At 36.7% G+C, this 20,802-nt stretch overlaps 1 protein-coding gene across 1 annotated transcript in view; it reads left to right on the forward strand.

Annotated features, from left to right (window-relative positions):
- The first annotated feature begins 499 nt into the window (after positions 1 to 499).
- The window catches only part of SMC3 (structural maintenance of chromosome 3), a 62,076-nt gene continuing 41,773 nt past the window's right edge, over positions 500 to 20,802 (forward strand). Inside the window, exons 1-5 of the mRNA XM_089814888.1 lie at positions 500 to 973; positions 12,311 to 12,400; positions 12,549 to 12,650; positions 12,804 to 12,980; positions 13,067 to 13,197. Of these exons, the coding sequence (XP_089671014.1) occupies positions 848 to 973; positions 12,311 to 12,400; positions 12,549 to 12,650; positions 12,804 to 12,980; positions 13,067 to 13,197 (626 nt within the window). The 5' untranslated portion in view covers positions 500 to 847. The remainder of the gene's footprint in view (positions 974 to 12,310; positions 12,401 to 12,548; positions 12,651 to 12,803; positions 12,981 to 13,066; positions 13,198 to 20,802) is intronic.

The following is a 20,802-nucleotide window of genomic DNA, read 5'->3' on the forward strand; positions in this document are numbered from 1 at the left end:
TAAAGTTGAGATCAACTAATTATTGTTATTTGTTAGGCTCAAGTCCAATGCCTCCCAAATAAAAAGGCTCACAAATTTTTAATAGTTTTCAATAATTTTTACATTCTAATAATAATTTATACTAATAATAATATAACAAAATAATATTTTTTATTTATTAAAGTGAAATAACAAGCAAACATATATTGTAAACACGTTTTTTTGTTTTCAAAATACAAGTACCTAGGAGAAGAGCATCATAAACATCTTTTGTAATAAAGACACACTTCACACACACTTACCTTCTCTAATTACTAATGTTAAAATTCCTACACAAGTAATGACAATTTTGAAAACACAATTATTAAATCATCTTTAACTAGGTAACAACTTTATGACCTTTAGAGTTAAGAAAAAATAAATGTTAATACTAAATATCAAAATATTACACAACCAAAACAATCATCCGCACTTCCACTATGATAACTATTAATACACTTCCCCCTATAATCTATAATCTATAATCTATAGTACTTAAAAAAATAAAATCGAACTTTATTTACGTTTGATTTGAAAGTCTTCGCTGCATTTTCCCGCTCGAAAGGCCAAGCCCGACAGCATTCCCTCTAATTTCTTTAGTACCGTAACCAAAGTGGATGAACGGTTCAAGGTCCGGATTAAGCAGTAGCAGAGCGCCTAGTTGTGTGGTTTGATCCAGTTGTTTAAGGCCACTGATTTCTTCTTCTGTTCAAGCGGATACTGTCCCAGATCCGCATACAGGAGTCTGTTCGAGAGCCATAAGAAGTATTTGTGGCCAAACTACCAGCAATCATAAAAGGCTGTAAGATCTTCTGATAATTCAACCGAAATGGATTGCAACGGGGCCACCAGCGATGCTCCGAACCAGCCGAGAGAGAGGCTTTTCATCAAAGAAATGGTCATGGAGAACTTCAAGTCATACGCCGGAGAACAGAGGGTTGGCCCCTTTCACAAGGTATGAAATCTTCGATTTTTTATTTTTATTTTTGAATGAATAAATTTCGTCGAATTTCGCTGGGTGATTGCCTCGTTTCTAGTGTGCGAAAAAAACCCACGTCACCGGAAGATCACTCCATGAACGTTTTAATTCATAGGATACCGATAAATCATTTGAAACACACGAATTCAATCTATCTGAAGGTTGTCACAGGATGAGGGCGGTATATGAAACTTAAATCTGTTGGTGTTGGGTTATGAATTCCATCGGTCACATGACTATATAATAGCTGTGTATTGGTTGTTTAATACAAGTAATTCCCTGCTGGATTGTGGACGTAGGCAAGTTTTGCCAAACCATGATAAATCTTGTGTTCTTGTGTTTTATCTTCTTCGTTTACATTTGCTTCATTTCTGTGCTCATTTTATAATTTACAGTTGGTTCATCCTTGTGTGTTATCTAAAACTATTACTTAACTTTGCACTTTTGTTGTTGTTGTTCCTCTTATGCGTATGTCTCCAATGAGCTACCCCGTCTTTGCTCACCAGGGAAACTAGTGGGACAGCTCAGTGGTATTGTTAGTATTAAAAAACATTTTCGTCCCTCCACGAAGTTGTGTTTAGGTTTGCATAGCTTTAGACCAGTGTGTATTGTGTGTTCTATGTATACATTTACTGTTATACTTCCTCTCTTAAGATGAGCGTTTATATTTAGCAACATTGTGAAGATTGTGGTATGTGAGTAGAACTTGAGATGTATGTATGCTCATTGTGGTTTTACAATAGATGCCTTTTTGAAAGGACCAGTCATATAATTTGTGATACGAACTAAACTGTACATTTTAGATGGAAGTGTCATGATCTGTGATTTGAGCTAAGCAGTACTTGAGAATTCAAGTGCTTGTCGTCTTCATTCAATACATGGCACTAAAGATGTATTTTAGAAGGCAAGGCTATATGGTTTGTGAGAAATCCTATAAGCTAAGTAGCAGTGTAAAATTCAATGGTTTGGGAAGGAACCTTCTTTTTGTGGCATATTATTTTTTTATTGTCATCAAAACATATAATTTTTTAGCTTTATTGGATGTTAAATTGCGACTTTAGTATGTCATTTGCATCACAAATCCATGGTCTAGGGCTTTTGTTATGAATTCTCCCATCAGTGAGCATCATGAGAAGGCATTTTTAGTGGTAAAACTTAAAAGCTAAGGTAGGAGATACTTACAACACAATAATGTGTGGAGGGGGTAGTTCACATTACTCATACAGACTCTAGTGTAAGACAACATCATCATGGATGCCATCAAAGAAGAAAGTGAAGAGAGAATTGTGTTTGGTGTATTGCAGGAACAATAGAAAATTATAAACATTTCATTATTTATTCTTCAACCTACAATGACATTTGGATCCATTGTAGGATAAGAGACTCAGTAGCCTCCTAGGCTAACTTCGGGCACCTAGATCTCCTCAACCACCTAGATCTCCTCAACCGTAAGTCAAATTATGCTAATTTTTTTGGTGTGCCTCCATAGATGACTCAAGAGTTTAAAGCTAAGGTTTTGGTGTTTGGTTGTTTACAATCTCTCTATAGATGTCGTGGAGTGCGAAGCTGTTGAAAAGTGCCGTTGTAAAACACTTGTCTGATACGTGTTATGCTCACCCCTCAATAGTTGCTCACCAAAAACACCAGTACTTGTGGTAAAATGTCCCAATGCTGTTGTGAAATGTCCCAATAGTGGTGCACAAATAATTCAATCACCAATGAAAAAAGCTAAAAAATTATTGACTATTATGTGATGTACTCGCTCTAGTTAGTTCTCGGGAATAGTGTGTTAGCCCTTTTATTGGACCCTTGTGGGCTAGCTAGATTGGTTAGAGGGTCAGTGGTACTTTTTGGAGAGTTGGATCGTTCTTGTGTTCAGAGCCTTGTGTTGGTTCACAATAGGCATTAGCAATTCAGGAGTCGATAGCTTCTGACGGCATGGGATTTTATGAAGATTTGTGGAAGTTACGCCTATTTGAATGATTTAAGTTATTTATTAACTTTATACTTTTTAAATCACTTAAATATTCTCTAAAAGTGTTTTAATATTTAATTACTTAAATTAATAAAGTGCGCCCACTTTATTCAAATCAAAAACTATTAAAAGTGACTTAAATTATAATTTAAAAGATTTAAATATCAAAAGTGGCGTATTTTTCTTGGAAGTCGTGCCTTTTGAGCATATATGGGCATTTTGGGCAATGGGAAATTCATCTTTGAATATTTTGACTTTGCCTTTGGCTTCTTCCTGTGCTTCTCCTGTGATAGGGTTTTGAGCAATTTTTTGTCGATTGGAGCACAATACCTCTTCAGTGTTGATCACTCTTGAGATTGTGAAAGATCAATTGAATCAGTGCAGTTGAGAGCTTCATTTAGAGGTTCTACTTAATTCAGACAGAGTATTATATAAATATTTACTGTTGATTGCAATAAGAAAGGGGTTTCTTCCTTGTGGCACCTTCTTCAGATTAGTGGCTTCCAACAAGGTTATTACTCATTCTTCTTCTTGGCCGTACAACTTGCAGTGGGAATTGTGCATTCTACAGAGGCTTGTGAAGGGATGGTTGAAACACTTTCCTTTTGGTTGCCTTTTGACTTCCATCTTTGGCGTCTAGTATTATTAGAGACTTGTATCCAGTTTCAAGGCAGGAGAACCTAAATCTGGAGGTGAGGCGTCCTTTACTGTCAGTTTTCAGCATTCTTGGCAGGGGATCTGGCTTACTGTTTTAAATTAAAAAATTGGAAACATTTTGGTATGTTTATCATTCATGATCTCATTGTTTCAATAAAATAACATCTTTTACATTTCCATTCTATAGGAAATTGCTTTGTATTTCAGTTTATAAGCTTTTATATGTTGCGCCCCTTCTCTTCTGTCTATGAACTTTTCTCTAAAAAGCTAAAATAACACAATAAGACTCTAGATTTTACTGGAGTTTGAGTTGAGAGCCAACAGGGCTCATCATAGTGGTATTAGAGCCTATTTATCTTGCCAGCTTATGGGAAAAACATTTCTATGTGGCCACACCAGAACATGTTTGACAGGCACTACACACGCAGGGGTCCCAAAAATCAGTGAAATACTTTTGCACCTTTTCAGGCACCTCCATTGTACGAACAAGAAGAGGATTTTGATTTTGATAATATGGTTGAAAGGAATGATGATGCTCGTCTTAATGATGAAGACATGGATGCTAGAGAAGTACTGAGGGGAATGGTGGCCGGTCAAAAATAGGTGGCAAACATCCTTCAACAACTTAGCACCAATGTGCAAAACTTACAATTTTGAGGAGGCCGAATATTGATCAAGATGAGGAAGGTAGCATACATGGAGAGCATCATAGGTATATTGCTCCAACACACACCTTTTGAGAGAGCCGCACGCCCTACTTTTGTCAGAAATGACACTAAGGAGGAAGAGGAGGTGGAAGAAGGTGGCGAAGAGGAAACTTTGCTGACAACATCCTAGCTATGCATGATGAATGGGATGCAATGCCTCCACGAGTTAAGGATCATCTTAACTTTGATCGTTTTATGAGTCAGAAAAGGGAACACACCAGGAACAGGAATGACAGGGGGCCTAGATACAAACATAATGATCTATGATAGGCTACCAATAAGCTTACCTTAATGAACTATGATGGTAGTGGCAGAATTACAACACCTACCTAGGTGAGTAAATTGGATACATTCCTAACACTATGTCCTATGCTAGAGGAAGATGCTATTAGATTTGCAGCCCTACACCTTGATGGCGTGGCACATGACTGGCGGATTCATGGCATGGCTACTCTTCACCATGACCGGATTACCTCATACTAGGAGTTTACTGATAGATTGGTAGAGAGGTTTGATAAACGTGATCTTGAACTATTCTTCAGGGATCTAGCACAATTAAAACAAATGGGTAGCTTGGAATCGTACATTGGAGAGTTCCAAAGACTATTTGTAATGGTGACAAGCATTTCAGAGAGAAGGCTGATCATATTGTTTATTGAGGGTCCTTTTGAGCCCATGAAAGGTTGGATAAAAGCATTTGATCCACCTATCTTATAGGAGACCATGAGGAAAGCTCGCAGTATGGAGCTCACTACACCTTGTAAGCAATTTGGCACCAAACCTTCTTCCTCCTACATTGAGAACAAATCTGATTCAAAGAAGGCCGATAATGCTGATCAAAAGAAAAGATTTGTAGTTCCATTAGATCGGGACACAATAAATGATCTACGTAGAAGGAAGCTCTGCCTTTACTGTAAAGGTCCATACGACTTCAATCATGACTACCCCCCTAAGCCTAAAGGGTAAAACAAGCACATGGAATGGTTTTATGAGGGATAAAGGTTGACTCATTTTTCTGATCAGCGAGCTGCTATAGATGACACAGATGAAGAAGAGTCAAAAAAATGAGGTAGAAATTGAAGTAGAAAGTGAGCTACAGGAAGCTCATATGTCCAGCATGTAGAGAGAAGGTTCTTTCAGATTCTGTGGGATTCTAGCAAGTCAAAGAGTCATATCTCTTTTGGACACAAGTGCAACCCACAACTTTATTGATTCACGGTTATTGGAGAAAAGGGGAATTCAAACTCAGCAGTTTGAAGGCATTCGAGTGAAGGTTGCCGATGGTCACACTCTCATCACCTGTGAGAGGATGATTCCTGATTTACCATTGAAACTCAACAATTTTGAGTTTAAGGCAGATTTTTATGTTGTGAACATGGGAGGAATGAATATAGTTCTCGGCATGAAGTGGCTTCATGCTATAGGAGAGTTCACACTTAATTTGCGTGATATGGAGATGAAATTCAAAATTGATGGCACAAATCATGTTTTTAAAGCCATCAAGGCCAACAACCTAAAAGAGATTTCACTCCGAAGAATGGAATGTTTGATCCGACATGATATGGTAGAATGGGTTGCTGAGTGCAAGTTAATGCCTTCACAGTTAGAGTAGCAAGCTTCTCCCTACCATCCGGATGTACAGGAACTCCAAATCAAACATGAAAGGTTTTAAGTGCTATTCCACCAGGTAGACCTCTTGATAGAGGTATTGAGCACATCATTGAGATGGATGAGTTCACAAAACCTATTATGATCACCCCTTACTGGCACCCCAAACGTTTAAAAGATGAGATTGAGAAAACCATTAAGGAACTTTTAGCTATGGGGCATATTAGGCCGAGTAAGTCACCCTTTGCTTCATCAGTTGTTTTGGTGAAGAAAAAGGATGGTACACTTAGGATGTGTATTAACTACAAGATGCTTAATAGGAAGACTATTAAGAACAAGTATCCCATTCCACAGATAGATGAGTTGATAGACGAGCTCCATGGAGCTTGCTATTTCTTGAAGATTGATTTGAGGACTAGTTACCATCAGATCAGGGTTAGAGAGGAGGATATTGAGAAAATCGCATTCAGATGTCACTGTGGACACTATGATTTCTTGGTTATGCCATTCGGCTTAACCAATGCTCTAGCTACATTTCAGTCTACTATGAATGAGGTTTTCCATCCTCTCTTGAGGAAATTTGTTTTGGTGTTCTTCGACGACATCCTGGTTTACAACAAATCATGGGAGGAACACATTGTTCACTTAGACGAGGTATTGAGTATACTTGACAGGGAGTCCTTGTACGCCAAGGAGTCCAAGTGTGCTTTGGGCATCGTTAAGCTTTTGTATCTGGGTCACATTATTAGTAAAGAGGGAGTCAACATGGATCCAGAAAAATTCGAGCTATCATCGATTGGCCTACACCTGAGACGTTGACACAACTTAAGGGGTTTGTAGGATTGTCTGCATTCTATCGTCAGTTCGTTAGTGGATTCTGGCGACATGCTGCGTCACTAATTGATTTGACTAAGAAGGGATCCTTTGTGTGGACACCTCTTGCTCAGGCATGCTTTGAGAAGTTTAAACTTCTTATGACTACTTGTCCAGTATTGGCTTTGTTGGATTTCGGTAGGCCATTTGAGTTACATTGTGATGCCAATGGTGAGGGTATTGGTGCAGTTATCATGCAGGATCGACACCCTATAGCTTTTGAAAGCTGGAAGTTCAGAGGTCCTGAATGGAGTTTTAGTATCTATGATAAGGAAATGTTGGCCATCATGCATGCCATGGCCAAATTCAGGCAATACTTGATTGGTAGTAAACTCAGTGTTAAAACCGATCGCAATAGTCTGAAACATTTTCTTGGACAGCGAGATTTGAACGAAAGACAACAGAAATGAGTCAACAAACTTTAGTCCTATGATTTTGACATTGCCTATGTCAAGGGCACTCAAAATGTGGTTGCTGATGCTTTATCTCGCCGTCCTCACTTGAGCTCTTTTTCATTGATTACAGAGGACTGGAGACACATGATAGTAGCAGAATATGCTAAGAATCCGTGGGCTTCTAATATAGTGGATGAGATAGTATAGGACGACAAATACTCACTTGTGGATGATCTTATCATTTACAAAGGGAGGATATTTCTTGTCCCAGGTTCTGAGATGAGGGGCACAGTATTGAGATCATTCCATGATTCATCGATGGTAGGACATCCTGGTTACTTTAAGACCTATAGGTAGGTACAGGAGAGATTCTCTTGGAAGGGTCTCAAATCGTTTGGTCTTTAGTATGTCAGGAAATGCCTTGTTTGTCAGCAAAACAAGCAAGAACATACATACCCTGTAGGTTTACTTCAGCCGCTTCCTATTCTTGAGAGGAAGTGGGAATGCTTGTCTATGGACTTCATCATGGGCTTGTCGAAAGCTCAAGGGAAAGACAACATTTATGTGGTAGTAGATAGGTTGATGAAGTACGCACATTTCTTCTCAATCACTACTACACACACAACTACTCAGGTGGCGGACTTGTTTTTGTGTGAGGTATTCAGATTGCATGGATTGCCTCAAAGTATAGTTAGTGATAGGGATAGCAGGTTTTTGAGTAACTTTTGGCAGGAGTTATTCAAACTTTGTGGGAAAGAACTCACTCCGAGCACCAGCTACCACCCATAGACAGATGGGCAGACAGAGATAGTCAACAAATGGGTGGAGGAATACTTGAGAAATTACAGTTCAGGACAACAAAAGGCATGGGTGAAGTGGTTATACCTTTGTGAGTATTGCTATAATACCACTCATCACATGAGTATTCAAATGACACCATACCGAGCACTATATTGATATGATGCTCTGAGCTTTCTAGATTTATTGCTGAGTGACAGTAGGGTACCTAGTGCTAGTGATCTGTTGCAGGAGAATCAGGACATTATGGGAGTACTTAGGGAGAATATTTAGAAAGCTCAAAATCAACAAAAACAATATGCTGATCAGAGGTGAGTGGAGAGATCTTTTGAGATTGATGATTTGGTGTATTTGATGCTATAGCCTTATAGGTAGTCCACTCTTTGTAAGAAGGGCGCCGAAAAACTTAAGCCACAATACTATGGACCATTTAGGGTTGTCAGACGTGTCGATGAAGTGGCTTATGAGTTAGATCTTCTAGTGGACAGTAAGGTTCACAATGTGTTCCATGTGTCGCACCTCAGAAAGGCATTGGGACCACAGGTGACTCCTTCTATTGATTTACCACCCTTGGATGATGAGGGAAAATTGATTCTGATACTTGAGGCCATTTTGGATTCCAGAGAGCGACATCTTCAGAGGTGGGTTATTAGGGAATACTTGGTAAAGTGGGAAGATCTACTGGCACAGGATGCTACTTGGGAGAGTGAATATTCTTCAGCATCCGACTTTGAGTTTGCTTGTGGACAAGCAAATTCAGGGAGGGCGGACTGTGATGTCCTCGCTCTAGTCAGTTCTCGGGAACAGTGTGTAAGCCCTTTTATTAGACCCTTGTGGGCTAGCTGGATTGGTTAGAGGGTTAGTTGTACTTTTTGGAGAGTTAGATTGTTCTTGTGTTTAGAGCCCTGTGTTGGTTTACAATAGGCATTAGTAGTTCAGGAGTCGAAAGCTTCTAACGGCACTAGATTCTATGAAGATTTGTGGAAGTTATGCCTATTTGAGTGATTTAAGTTATTTATTAACTTAATATTTTATTATAAAGTCAAATTGACTTTATACTTTTTAAATCACGTAAATATTCTCTAAAAGTGATTTAGTATTTAATCACTTAAGTTAATAAAGTGCGCCCACTTTATTTAAGTCAAAAACTATTGAAAGTGACTTAAATTATTAATTAAAAGATTTAAATATCAAAAGTGGCGTATTTTTCTTGGAAGTTGTGCCTTTTGAGTATATATGGGCATTTTGGGCAATGGGAAATTCATCTTTGAATATTTTGACTTTGCCTTTGGCTTCTTCCTATGCTTCTCCTGTGATAAGGTTTTAAGCATTTTTTTGCTCCTTTGGAGAACGACACCTCTTCAATGTTGAGCACTCTTGAGATTGTGAAAGATCAATTGAATCAGTGCAGTTGGGAGCTTCATTTAGAGGTTCTACATGATTTAAATAGAGTATTATATAAAGATTTATTTTTGATTGAAATAAGAAAGGGGTTTCTTCCTTGCGGCGCCTTGTTCTTAAGATCAGTGGCTTCTAGCAAGGTTATTACTCATTCTTCTTGTTGGCCGTACGACTTGCAGTGGGAATTGTGCGTTCTACAGAGGCATGTGAAGGGTTTGGTTGAAACGCCTTCCTTTTGGTTGCCTTTTGACTTCCATCCTTAGCATCTAGTATTTTCAAAGACTTGTATCCAGGTTCGAGGCAAGATAACCTAAATTTGGAGGCGAGGCATCCTTTATTGTCAGTTTTCAGCATTCTTGGCAGGTGAGCTGATTTACTGTTTTAAATAAAAAAACTGGAAACATTCTGGTATGTTTATCATTCATGATCTCATTGTTTCAATAAAATAACGTCTTTTGCATTTCCATTCTGTAGGAAATTGCTTTGTATTTCAGTTTATAAACTTTTATATGCTGCGCCCCTTCTCTTCTGTCTATGAACTTTTCTCTAAAAAACTAAAATAACACAATAAGACTTAGAGTTTACTGGAGTATGAGTTGAGAGCCAGCAGGGCTCATCACATATTAATACAGGTGTGATCGGGTATTGGAGGGTATCTATGACATCTCTTTTATCACGGTGGCTACTGGATCTCTTCCCCTATGGTGATGTTAGGAGGGATGACATGTCAGAGCTTGTATTTGTAAAGGATTTTAGATAAAGCTGTGTTGTAGCTTTTAACATTGACATTTCAAAGAATCAAGTAGAAAGGGCACAGGGAAACCAATTCAAAATAAGCATAATTGGCCTTCATATGAAGGTGATTTTCCATAAATTTCAATGGCTTTTAGTGGCTTGGATATCAGTTACATTGGTGTTTCCATTGGCAGTTGGGTTGCGTTCTTATTTCACGTTCTTTAAATTTTTTCTGAAGCAGCTTCTTGTAGCTTCTCTTTAACAAGAGTCAGATTCTTCTTTTTCTCTTCCTCTAAGAAGCATCAAATTCATTCATCTGCCCCAGCTTTTAATCTGATGTTATGCATGAGCAATTACAGTGCTCATTTGAACTGCTAAAATTTGGAAGGCTGGTGGTTATTGTTGGAAAATCAAATGTTTGACATTATATAGGGGATCATCATTGTGTTTTTTAAGATTTGGAACATTACAAAGACCTGATTCAAGGGCTTGTGCTGTGGATTATAGAGACACTGCTTCTAAGCCTGGAATCCTGTATCCTATATTGTTTATCTGGATCTTCTATAGTAACATACAGTCATATTGATTGAACTGAGTGAAGGCCTCCTGTTCTTGAGCTGCCTCAGAGACAATTGGGATTTACCCCGATGAGCTGAAAATCTGGATAAATGATTCCTCGGGTTTGACTGTAATTCTTAATCTGAAACTATGAACATCAATCATAATGAGATATATTCTCTCTAAATCTTCAGGGAAGACTGTCAGTTGTGAATGTTAGGAAAGTTATTTGAAGGAATACATTGCTTCCACCAGGGTCCTTGTAGCGTAGGTCATTATCCTAATTATATCATCAGGCTTCACATTGGTTCTGTTGCGATGTTTGATGGGAATGCTTGTCACCCTCTTGCTTTCACTCTATAGTTTAACTTCTTGTTCTTCATCTCCCATCCTCTGTTCTTTTGTTTTTTCAAATGGATTTTTCATTACAGCACAGGAACTATCTTTCTTTAGATTGGATTGTTTTGCATTTAATCACTTATATATATATATATATATATATATATATATATACTGGTTTTTGAAAGCGCTTATCTTCTCACTCTGTATCAGATAGTTGTAGTTTTATATTTTCATTTCAGGTTGCTAGACTTGTTTGTGCACTCCTTAGTTTAACTTAATCTGGCTGTAACATTGAGTCCATCAATCTACTTAATTGTTTTCAAATCAACATACTTTTCTTATTTTGTTCTATAGGTTGCTGTGATTGTTGGTCAAATATATTTTTTAAGATTGTATACTTTCATTCCAAACTTAAAGTCCTTTCTCACCATATTGTTCTTAAACTCACTTTTACGTGCAGCTTTTCTCAAATACACATTGTTCCTGCAAATTCATCTCTTTGCTTGACAGTTGCTGGGGTTTGTGGGAACATGGGTTGTACATTGCTTTCTAAATAGCGACATGCTTCTCTTCAATGTTAATTTTGTAATTGCAATTCACCTGTTGTCCATTGATGATTTTCCCTTTTAGACAGAAGTTGTTGATGTTTGATGCCTATATATTGTAAAAGTTTCTTTTGTCATTGGGGCATCCATGTTATTCTCTTTTTAGTGGCTTTTGCCTAATTCAGCTATCTAGACAAATTACAAACTTTGCCCTAAGCTCGCCACTAATACTGTTTCCAACCTATTCTACATGTAGTTTTGTGCTAAACTCCACAAAGGTTTATATTTGTGACAAGTGTGTTTGCATATAAGAATAAGACACAAATACGATCTCATATGGTATTTTGTTTGGAATAAAGGAGCACTGAAGTAGGAGCTAGTTGATACACTGTTCTACAATTGTTTGTTCAAAGTCCATGTAGTTTTGTGCTAAACATAGAAAAGGTTTATATTTGTGACAAGTGTGACAATGATTAAGAGTAAAGCACAAGGCTTCATGTGGTATTTCGTTTGCAATAAAGGGGTGTTGAAGTTTGAGCTAGTTGATACCCTGTTCTATAATTATTTGTTCAAACTAGTCTTTTTCTCACTATCTTTGGTCAAGTTCATGTTTTTTTTATTACTGTTCCACATTCTTAATAGGTTACACACCCAAACTTTTGGTTGATGCCCTTACAACGAGTATGTATTGAACACTGAAATAGATAATATTGTGACAGAGTTTCTCGGCAGTGGTTGGCCCAAATGGGAGTGGTAAGAGCAATGTTATTGATGCGATGCTCTTTGTTTTTGGCAAGCGTGCCAAGCAGGTGAAGATATGCAAGCTTTTATTTGATCCTTTGCTTAATTTCAAAGCTTCTAATGTAATATGCTGTTGCTACATTCATTTCTGATTTTTTCATATTCTTCATGTCACGTGGAACAATGTTTTTGAGTCTTTGACTTTTGTTGTGACAGATGCGCTTGAACAAGGTATCAGAACTTATTCATAACTCTACTAATCATCAGAATCTTGACAAAGCAAGTGTATCAGTGCATTTTCAAGAAATAATTGATCTGGTATTTTACGTTAACCATTTTTGACATGCAATGTTTTGTATTTGATATTCTGCAAGTTCCATTGATTTCATGTTCAGCATTCTCTTTGTAGTTGTGGATCAGACTTTTTTAATCTTTATATTATTTTAATATTGTTCGCTTATTCTTCTGTAGGATGGTGAAAACTATGAGCCTGTTAAAGGAAGCAATTTTGTGGTCACCCGTGTTGCATTTCGTGACAATTCATCCAAATATTACATAAACAACCGTGGGAGTAATTTTACAGAAGTAACAAAAAAATTGAGAGCCAAAGGAGTAGATTTGGATAACAATCGTTTTCTCATTCTACAGGTTTGGTTTTATTTTTGTACAAATTAATACTGAGGATGATTTGCTTCATCAGAGACTGGATTGTATATTTTTGTCTGTTCATGTAGGGCGAAGTGGAACAAATTTCACTGATGAAGCCCAAATCACAAGGGCCTCATGATGAAGGATTTTTGGAGTACTTGGAGGATATCATTGGGTCAAATAAATATGTTGAAAGGATTGAAGAGGCCAGCAAAGAGTAAGTAAAAATGTGTTCTCCCTGAAATTGTGCTATTGGTGATAAAAAACTTTAATCAAAAGATACATATATCTAGACATATCAAAATGAGCAATACAATAATACTATATATATATATATATATATATATATATATTATACTATTAACAAAACATATGCATATTTACAACACATACATATATGTAGGTATGACATGTAAATACATATATATTATTATATATGTATACATGTATGCTATATCAATATTAATGTTTAATACAATAATAACAATATAATTAATAATAATATACATATATGTATATGTACATACATAAATAGTATTATTATATATATATATATTTTTCATAATTTATTATTATATAAATATAATATGAACAAAATGTCAAAAAATTCATATAATTTTCACATCCAATTGAATCAACCCTTTCAGCATAAAATGAATTTATTCATTATGGTTTCTTGACTCTCTTCTTGACTTCTTGTGCTACCTCAATCAATTTAGAAAGCAAGACAATAATTAGAAGGATATGAAAACTTACCACACTTGTATTTTAGTAGTATTAATGCATATTATGAATTCAAAGCAAAGATGAGGTTAAAAATTAAAATCAAATTTTGAATCCTCTTGTGCCTGTGCTATATTTGCACAAACTTTATCACCGAAAGTTTTTTCATCGAGGAAGTTTTTTTAGCAATGCTTTTTGTTTTTGACTTTGGTTCCAATTCATCTTCATTACTACCAAATGCTAATTTTTATTGTTTCTGCCTAGCATGTCTTTGCATTTAATACTGTTGGCTACTACTGCATTTGTTAGCATATTTAATATAATCCTTAGGGGGTGTTGATTTTGATTGTTCCCATGCAAATGAATACGAGCCAATATTGATATTTTAGAATCATAAGCTTCTACCGATATTGATATATTAAGCCAATATTGATACTTTAGAATCATGAGCTCCTGTCCATTGTCCCTTGTTAGGGACATGATTCTAAAACAAGCTCGAGCCTAACTGTAATGTGCCCTGTTTTGGCTCATGCTTATTTTAATTCAAATTTAATATTTATGTCTGAAGTCAAATGAATAAAGATATAATGATTCAGTCTAAGACATCTAAATTAAAGAGATTTATTCTTTCATCTTATTAGGTTTAGTTATTTTTATATATTGTTAACATCCATACCAACTTATTACCTAAGTTGCCGGTTTGTGTCCGGTTCCAAGTTCGAAGTTCGAGAATCGGTTTGCAAGTGCGTCAAAATTTTGGAAAGGGGTTTGGGTTTTTTAGTACAAAAACATGTAAAAAATATGTGTGTGTGTGTGTGTGTGTGTGTGTGTGTGTGTGTGTGTGTGTGTACACACATTTATATGAAGCATGAGTTAAAATTAGAATGTAGCATAGTAGCATAAACACATTTAAACAACAAAAACTTTTAAAACACTATAAACAGTTGAATTTGTAATCATAGTGATGCTTGCTCAAAAACTTATGTGCTCTTCATTAAGACAAAATAGCCTGTTTGGAAACATAAATTGACAATGAGAGGCCACCAAAAGCAATTCATAACAACTTTTAGGGCTGTGAATGCCAAAAAACATTTATTTTTTGCTTAATAAAACACTTACCGGTCGTCTTTGGGGCCCTCGATTTGTTGTGGGTTCAAACTTTTTGGTGCTGGTTTGCCCGGGTTTAATCCCAGTTCGAACCCGATCGAATTCGTAGGACAAAAACAATACCTTGGTCAAACCAAGTCCAAACCAGACCAAATTTGCGAACTAGTTTGAACGTTTCTTGGTGCGGAGGGGTGGGGGGAGGTACCCGTGCAACTTAGTTTATTACTACTTTAATTCAATGAAGGAGTGATTAGGCATGTAATCAAGGTGCTTAGAGACCAATTACAATGGACTCTCTTAAAGTTTACAGGTCCAAGCCCACATCTTATCTTGGAACTTGCCTTCAAGGCTTATGGGCTGCTAACCCCTACCTTGTCTTGGGACTTTTTGGGTGGATATTTTGCAACTGACAGTTTTGTTTAGATCCAGTGGCAAAATAGGATGACCAACCACATCGTATGAGACAAAGTCTCTCCCACCTTAAAGGGAAGGCTCCTCCTTCTCACTATTCCTTGGATCAACTCAAGGTAAGCAAGAAGTTCAGAGATTTTGAAAGGGTGTTACCGATATTCTTTCCTCTTAATTTTCAGGAAAGAAACCACTTACCCGTAGAGTGAGTAATGGGCAAGATGAAATCTCTAAAACTTATATAGAAGATATTGAAGATATTGAGGATATTGAAGAAGAATATCCTTTAAGTTATGCTTCTTTAACTAAAGAAGAAAAAGAGTATGTCAATGCTGGTGTAAAACTAATTAAGAGTACACTTAATCTAGGAAAGGATAAATTTATAGAAACAAAAGACCAATGTTATGGAAAATCTTCATATATAAGAATTTGATTCCTTTGAAAAGAGAGATTGTTGTTTTCATAGATGAATGTTATTTTCCTAATCATGATGTTGATGCAAGTTTTGTATCACTTACATAACATATTAGCAATTGAACATTTGATACGGAGTATCAAACATACAATTCCTCTCTTGAAAAGTTATTGCTCATGGGGTATGAGAATAACTCCAATGTTCTTTACTCCTGTGGATACTTGCTCAGTTTTATCGATGTGATTTGCTGGTAATCACATAGGTGGCCTTACGCTATTCATTCAAGGATGACTTGGACTTTGGTGGGATGAAGGTGATGGTGATGGGTTTGTGAAATGTGCGGAGGCAAATAATGTTGATGGTGGTGATGATGGAGAATGTCTGCCAAGGATGATGTTGATGGGAAAGCGATGGTGGTGGAAGGTGAATGGATGTATTCTAATGCTTGACTTACTCCTTCTAACTCCCTCTCTAAACTTCGACTACCCAGCTACTCACTATTCTACTCCTACTCTTATGAATGGAAGGTTAGCAAATGGACGGGGATCGAACCTAATGAGAGCTGACCAGCGGCCTCACTTCCATAGGTGCAATGATTCAAAAGAATAATAAACTAGTTTACCACACAAAGCTTCCCAACGAGCCGCTAGGATGCTAGTGGTCTAGTATTGATCCCTATCAAACATTTACCAATGCTACCATACAACTATCCATCTACTTCACTCCTACTTAAACAACTTCAAATAAAATTTGCTTCAACAACTTGAAAGGAAATCAAACTAAGTGGAAGTAGAAAACATGCAATAATACTCAATGTCCTTAATCAACATGCAAATCGCAACAATGAAAAAGAGAGCAATTTTGGTATTATTTTCGCAACAATTTCTCCAACATTTCACAAATGAGAGCAAATGGCCTTATATAGGGGCCAAAAATACAACGGACGGTGGAGATCAAAACAAGATCAACGATCCAGATTTGATCCTCAAAACCCTAATTAGGGTTGCCACCCCATTAGCCAATGAGAAACTACCACCTTGTCAATGGACCAATGAAAAAAGTGCAAAAAGTAGCAACCAATGAGAAGGCACCAAAATGGTGGTCAATCAGAAATAGACACTAGTCCTATTCTAGAAGAAAGAGAAATTTGCCACTTGGGCTTACATCAAATGATCTTCTAATATAAATCTTTTTTTTTCTTTCATTTTCTTAGCTAAGGCAATGAACTTAGCTAGCTTTTTGTTAACTTCTTCCATAGGAGGACAAGGTGTGTGCTTCGCTTTGAGTTCCGTTGACTTTGCCATGTTGCTTGCTGCTTGTAGTATCCTTTCATGATCCTTCTCATATTCCTTCGCAAATTCGATAAAAGCACTGAGAGAGGAAAGGGTGCCCAAATGCTTCTTTTTGATAGCAGCCTTTCCCAACTCATCCAACCTTGATCCAAAATCTGTTTCATTGATATCCTCTTCTCTGATATCTTCAAAATCAAAGGTAGCTTTATTGTCGCTCATCATGGTCGCAATGGAAGTGTCGATGCTTGGGCTGTGATGTGCAACTGCCTTTTGTATATCCTTTTATTGTACCGCCATTGTTATCGGTTATTCGCCTCATTTTCAAGAAGAAGGGTGTTTTGGGCATCATATCCTCTTTGTCTTTTTTAGTGTTTGTCCGCTTGGGATTCTTACTTGCACTAACATCCTCCATGCTCGTCGCCCTATTATGGGATGGTAGAGTGGTGGACTAGAAGGCAAGTAGAATCAAGGGAAGCAATCCTTAAACTAGAACGAAAGAAGTATGTCAGCTTAAGGACCCCTTTCAATTCTAAATGATCAAAATTCACTTTAACTAATAGCCAAGGGGAATTGTCCTTCTTTTAGTCTGTCCTTCATCCGTATCATGTCCACTGCATCGATATTGGTGTCGGTTATTCTCTTCATTTTTGAGAAGAAGGGTGTTTTGGGCATCATATCCTCTTTGTCTTTCTTAGTGTTTGTCCGCTTGCGATTTTTACTTGCACTAACATCCTCCGTACTTGTCGCCCTATTACGGGATGGTAGAGTGGTGGACCAGAAGGCAAGTAGGACCAAGGGAAGCAATCTTTAGACTAGAACGAAAGAAGGATGTCAGCTTAAGGACCCATTGCAACTCTAGATGATGAAAATTCACCTTAACCAATAATTGTATAGCGACTTTTCAAAATTAGGACTAGACCTCAAGAACTTCAAATCCACTTGCAAATCAGAAATTTATCATGTAATTCACTTCCAAATAAAATTGCCCAACCTAGGGCAAAAATCACAGCTTCTTGCAAAAATCAGAATTTTATCTCCCACAAAATTCGGCTCCCACAAATTTCGGCCCCCACAAATTTCAGCCTTCCACAAAATTCGGCTCCCACAAAATTCGCCAAGCAAGAAGAGTGTAGATTTGCTCTTGCAAAAACCCCAACACCCTGAGAAGGAGAAGTGAGGAGGAAATGGAAGAGAGGCCTCCTCTTATACCCAACTTTCTTACCCTCCCCAAGCTAGCTGACTTGGACCCTGGGAGAAAGAAAGAAAAATAATTAATGCAAAATTATGGCCCACAATTAAATACTTAGCTAAAATTAATTTTGCCATGATGAAAATTAACTTTTTAAATTGCCATTTGGACCAAAATTGCAAAAAGAAAATAAATAATGCCTTAGAGGTGTTAAATATTTCCATTTAATGAAGATTTAGTAATTAATACGTCATTAAAATTAGATTTTGGCTAGCCAAAAGCCATTTTTCAATATTAAATTACTAATTTCATTAAAGGCAAAAAAGGTTTTCAAGGCAATTTAATCCATTTAAAGCCAAATTTTGCAATTTAAATCCCAATTGATTTTGCTAAGCAATTTTAGCATTTTAATACAAATAAAATTATTTCTCTAGAGCCTAAAAATCGATTTTGCAATTTGACTTCACCATCACAAAAATTAATTTTCACCAAAGAAAAATTCGAGATTTTCAAAAACTTAAGTCTAACAAAATTTTCCTTTTGAAAGATTATTCAAATTTACACAGTTATATCTGGATTTTCAAAAGAAAACGTCTAAGTACAAATTTACAATTTTATCCTGCTAAATATTGCTCTATAAAATTTTGTCCCGCCTAAGGATGAAATTGGTGGCTCTGGAAAATCAAGCGAAGCCGGGTGAAAATAAGCTAAGCCTCCCCACATTTGTTCGGAAGATGTCCAAAGCTCAAATTTCTCGAAAAATCAAAATGCTGAGGCGATAAAAGAAAAGGGGGGTCCCCAAAATTTTGGGGCGATGATGTGAAAACCTCACAACGCATACCAAATTTGAGGTAAAGAGATGTTGGAAGTTGATGAGTGATGTTGTTGTAGATTCAATATCATCTCTTAAACTTTTCATTTGGAAGTAGAGATTAGCAAACCATTGTTTATTGTGTTTCTATGTGCCTTGCAAGACCATCATTGCTTTTTGCTCCCTTTTTATCACTTTAATTTCCTCAATGATATCGGTTGAGACATTGAACCTAGACCGATAGTATGGTGTTGAAGATATCATTCTACAAAAGAAATTTATGAATCTGAGGATTTTGAGGAGTTGCATTCCTCATCATACTCATCAATTTGTAGTGCCTTAGAAACTTTTAGAAATTCAAAAGATTTCTCCTCATTATCACATGAGAAGCCCAATGGAATATCAGAAGAAGATATCTAAAGCTGGAAACAGTGATACCAATAAACCAACACTAACTCAAAGGTTGGTTGAAAGCGTACCGGTTTGGCTCTAAGTACGATTTTAATCTATTATATAAGAATAACCTTTACTATTTAGGCTCAAAGACTTCTAGAAGTAAATAATTCTAGCTTTTTTTGTGAATTAAGAAGGTATTACAAGCTACAGTTAGAGCTCCTAGCCTCTGTATTACCACAATAGCTTCCAGTGAAAGCTTCGAATTTGACTGTTTCTTGACGCTTTATGCTCAATTATTTAAACCAAACAACAATAGCATGAATCAAAGAAGACAAACACAAATTATAGTCAAAGCTTCCAATTTGCACTTATCACAATTGCACTCACTCAAAGTTCAGCTCCAATTGTTTCTTTTTATTCCCTTTTCATCCAAAGTAGTACTACACAATTAAAGCTATGCTTGCACAATCTCTTCATAGCTTTCTTGCATACAAAATAAAGATACTCTTTATAATGAGAGACATTCCTTTTATAGGAAAAGAAGTGAGAAAAAGGAGGAGAAAGTGGGAGCAACTCAATCAGCTTCTACCTAGTCAAACTAGGTGAAAGAAATTATTGGATTACATGTCATAAGGACATGCAATCGAATTACATGTAATTACATCTCATGCAATTCATTGTCTCCAACTATAGACATGAAAACTAAAGAAGGAAGAAGACGAAAGAAAATTGAAACAATCCTAGGGATTGTTCCGAAAGGCCTTGTACTTGGTGATGCAGTCATGCATTGTAGGAAGATTTGAGAGGTTCATTGTCTTTGATATAACTTCAACTCTAATTGCATCGGCATATGCTGATTTCACAACCTTGTAATTTGCTAAAAGAGAATCGCATAGGCACTTTGCATACTGATTTGTATGCACCAGACCTGATCATCGTGTGTGATCCAAATTCTTCATAATCAAGATCAGCATCAACTTTGACTATATACTCTAAGGTTGTTTCTTCCTCTGTAAGGACATCACATCCCATTTGTTCTACATTGAACATGATCTCCGTTTCAATTGATTGGAAGTCTTCTAAGGCTGCTTGCAACTTTATCAAAAGTTTTCCCAGTGTCTCTTCTTTGTGACCCATGAGTCCTTGACATTTGTAGAACATTTATGAAGATGGAACAACTTCACATGTAATCATGCCATCTAAATTAGCATTAGCCATTTGATTCCAATCACCTAGGATTTCTTGTAAGGTATCAACTTCTTGATATAAATAAGCAATCAGGTCATGTAACATTTCTTAAATGCCTCAGATACATTCAAGAGCTTTGACAACATCTTTGATGACCCAAACTCCTTTAGAGACAACTTCTCCTGACCAAGTCTTTGCTACTTTAATTATTTGTTTTTCTCAAGGAGTCTAAGATGTGGTGGCTGCATGTTGTGAAGATTGCTGGCGAATGACCTCATTTAGACTAGTAACTT

This window comes from Cupressus sempervirens, chromosome 2 (assembly GCF_028749045.1).
Source record: "Cupressus sempervirens isolate cs-2001-9-10 chromosome 2, ASM2874904v1, whole genome shotgun sequence".
Taxonomy (NCBI): Eukaryota; Viridiplantae; Streptophyta; class Pinopsida; order Cupressales; family Cupressaceae; genus Cupressus; species Cupressus sempervirens.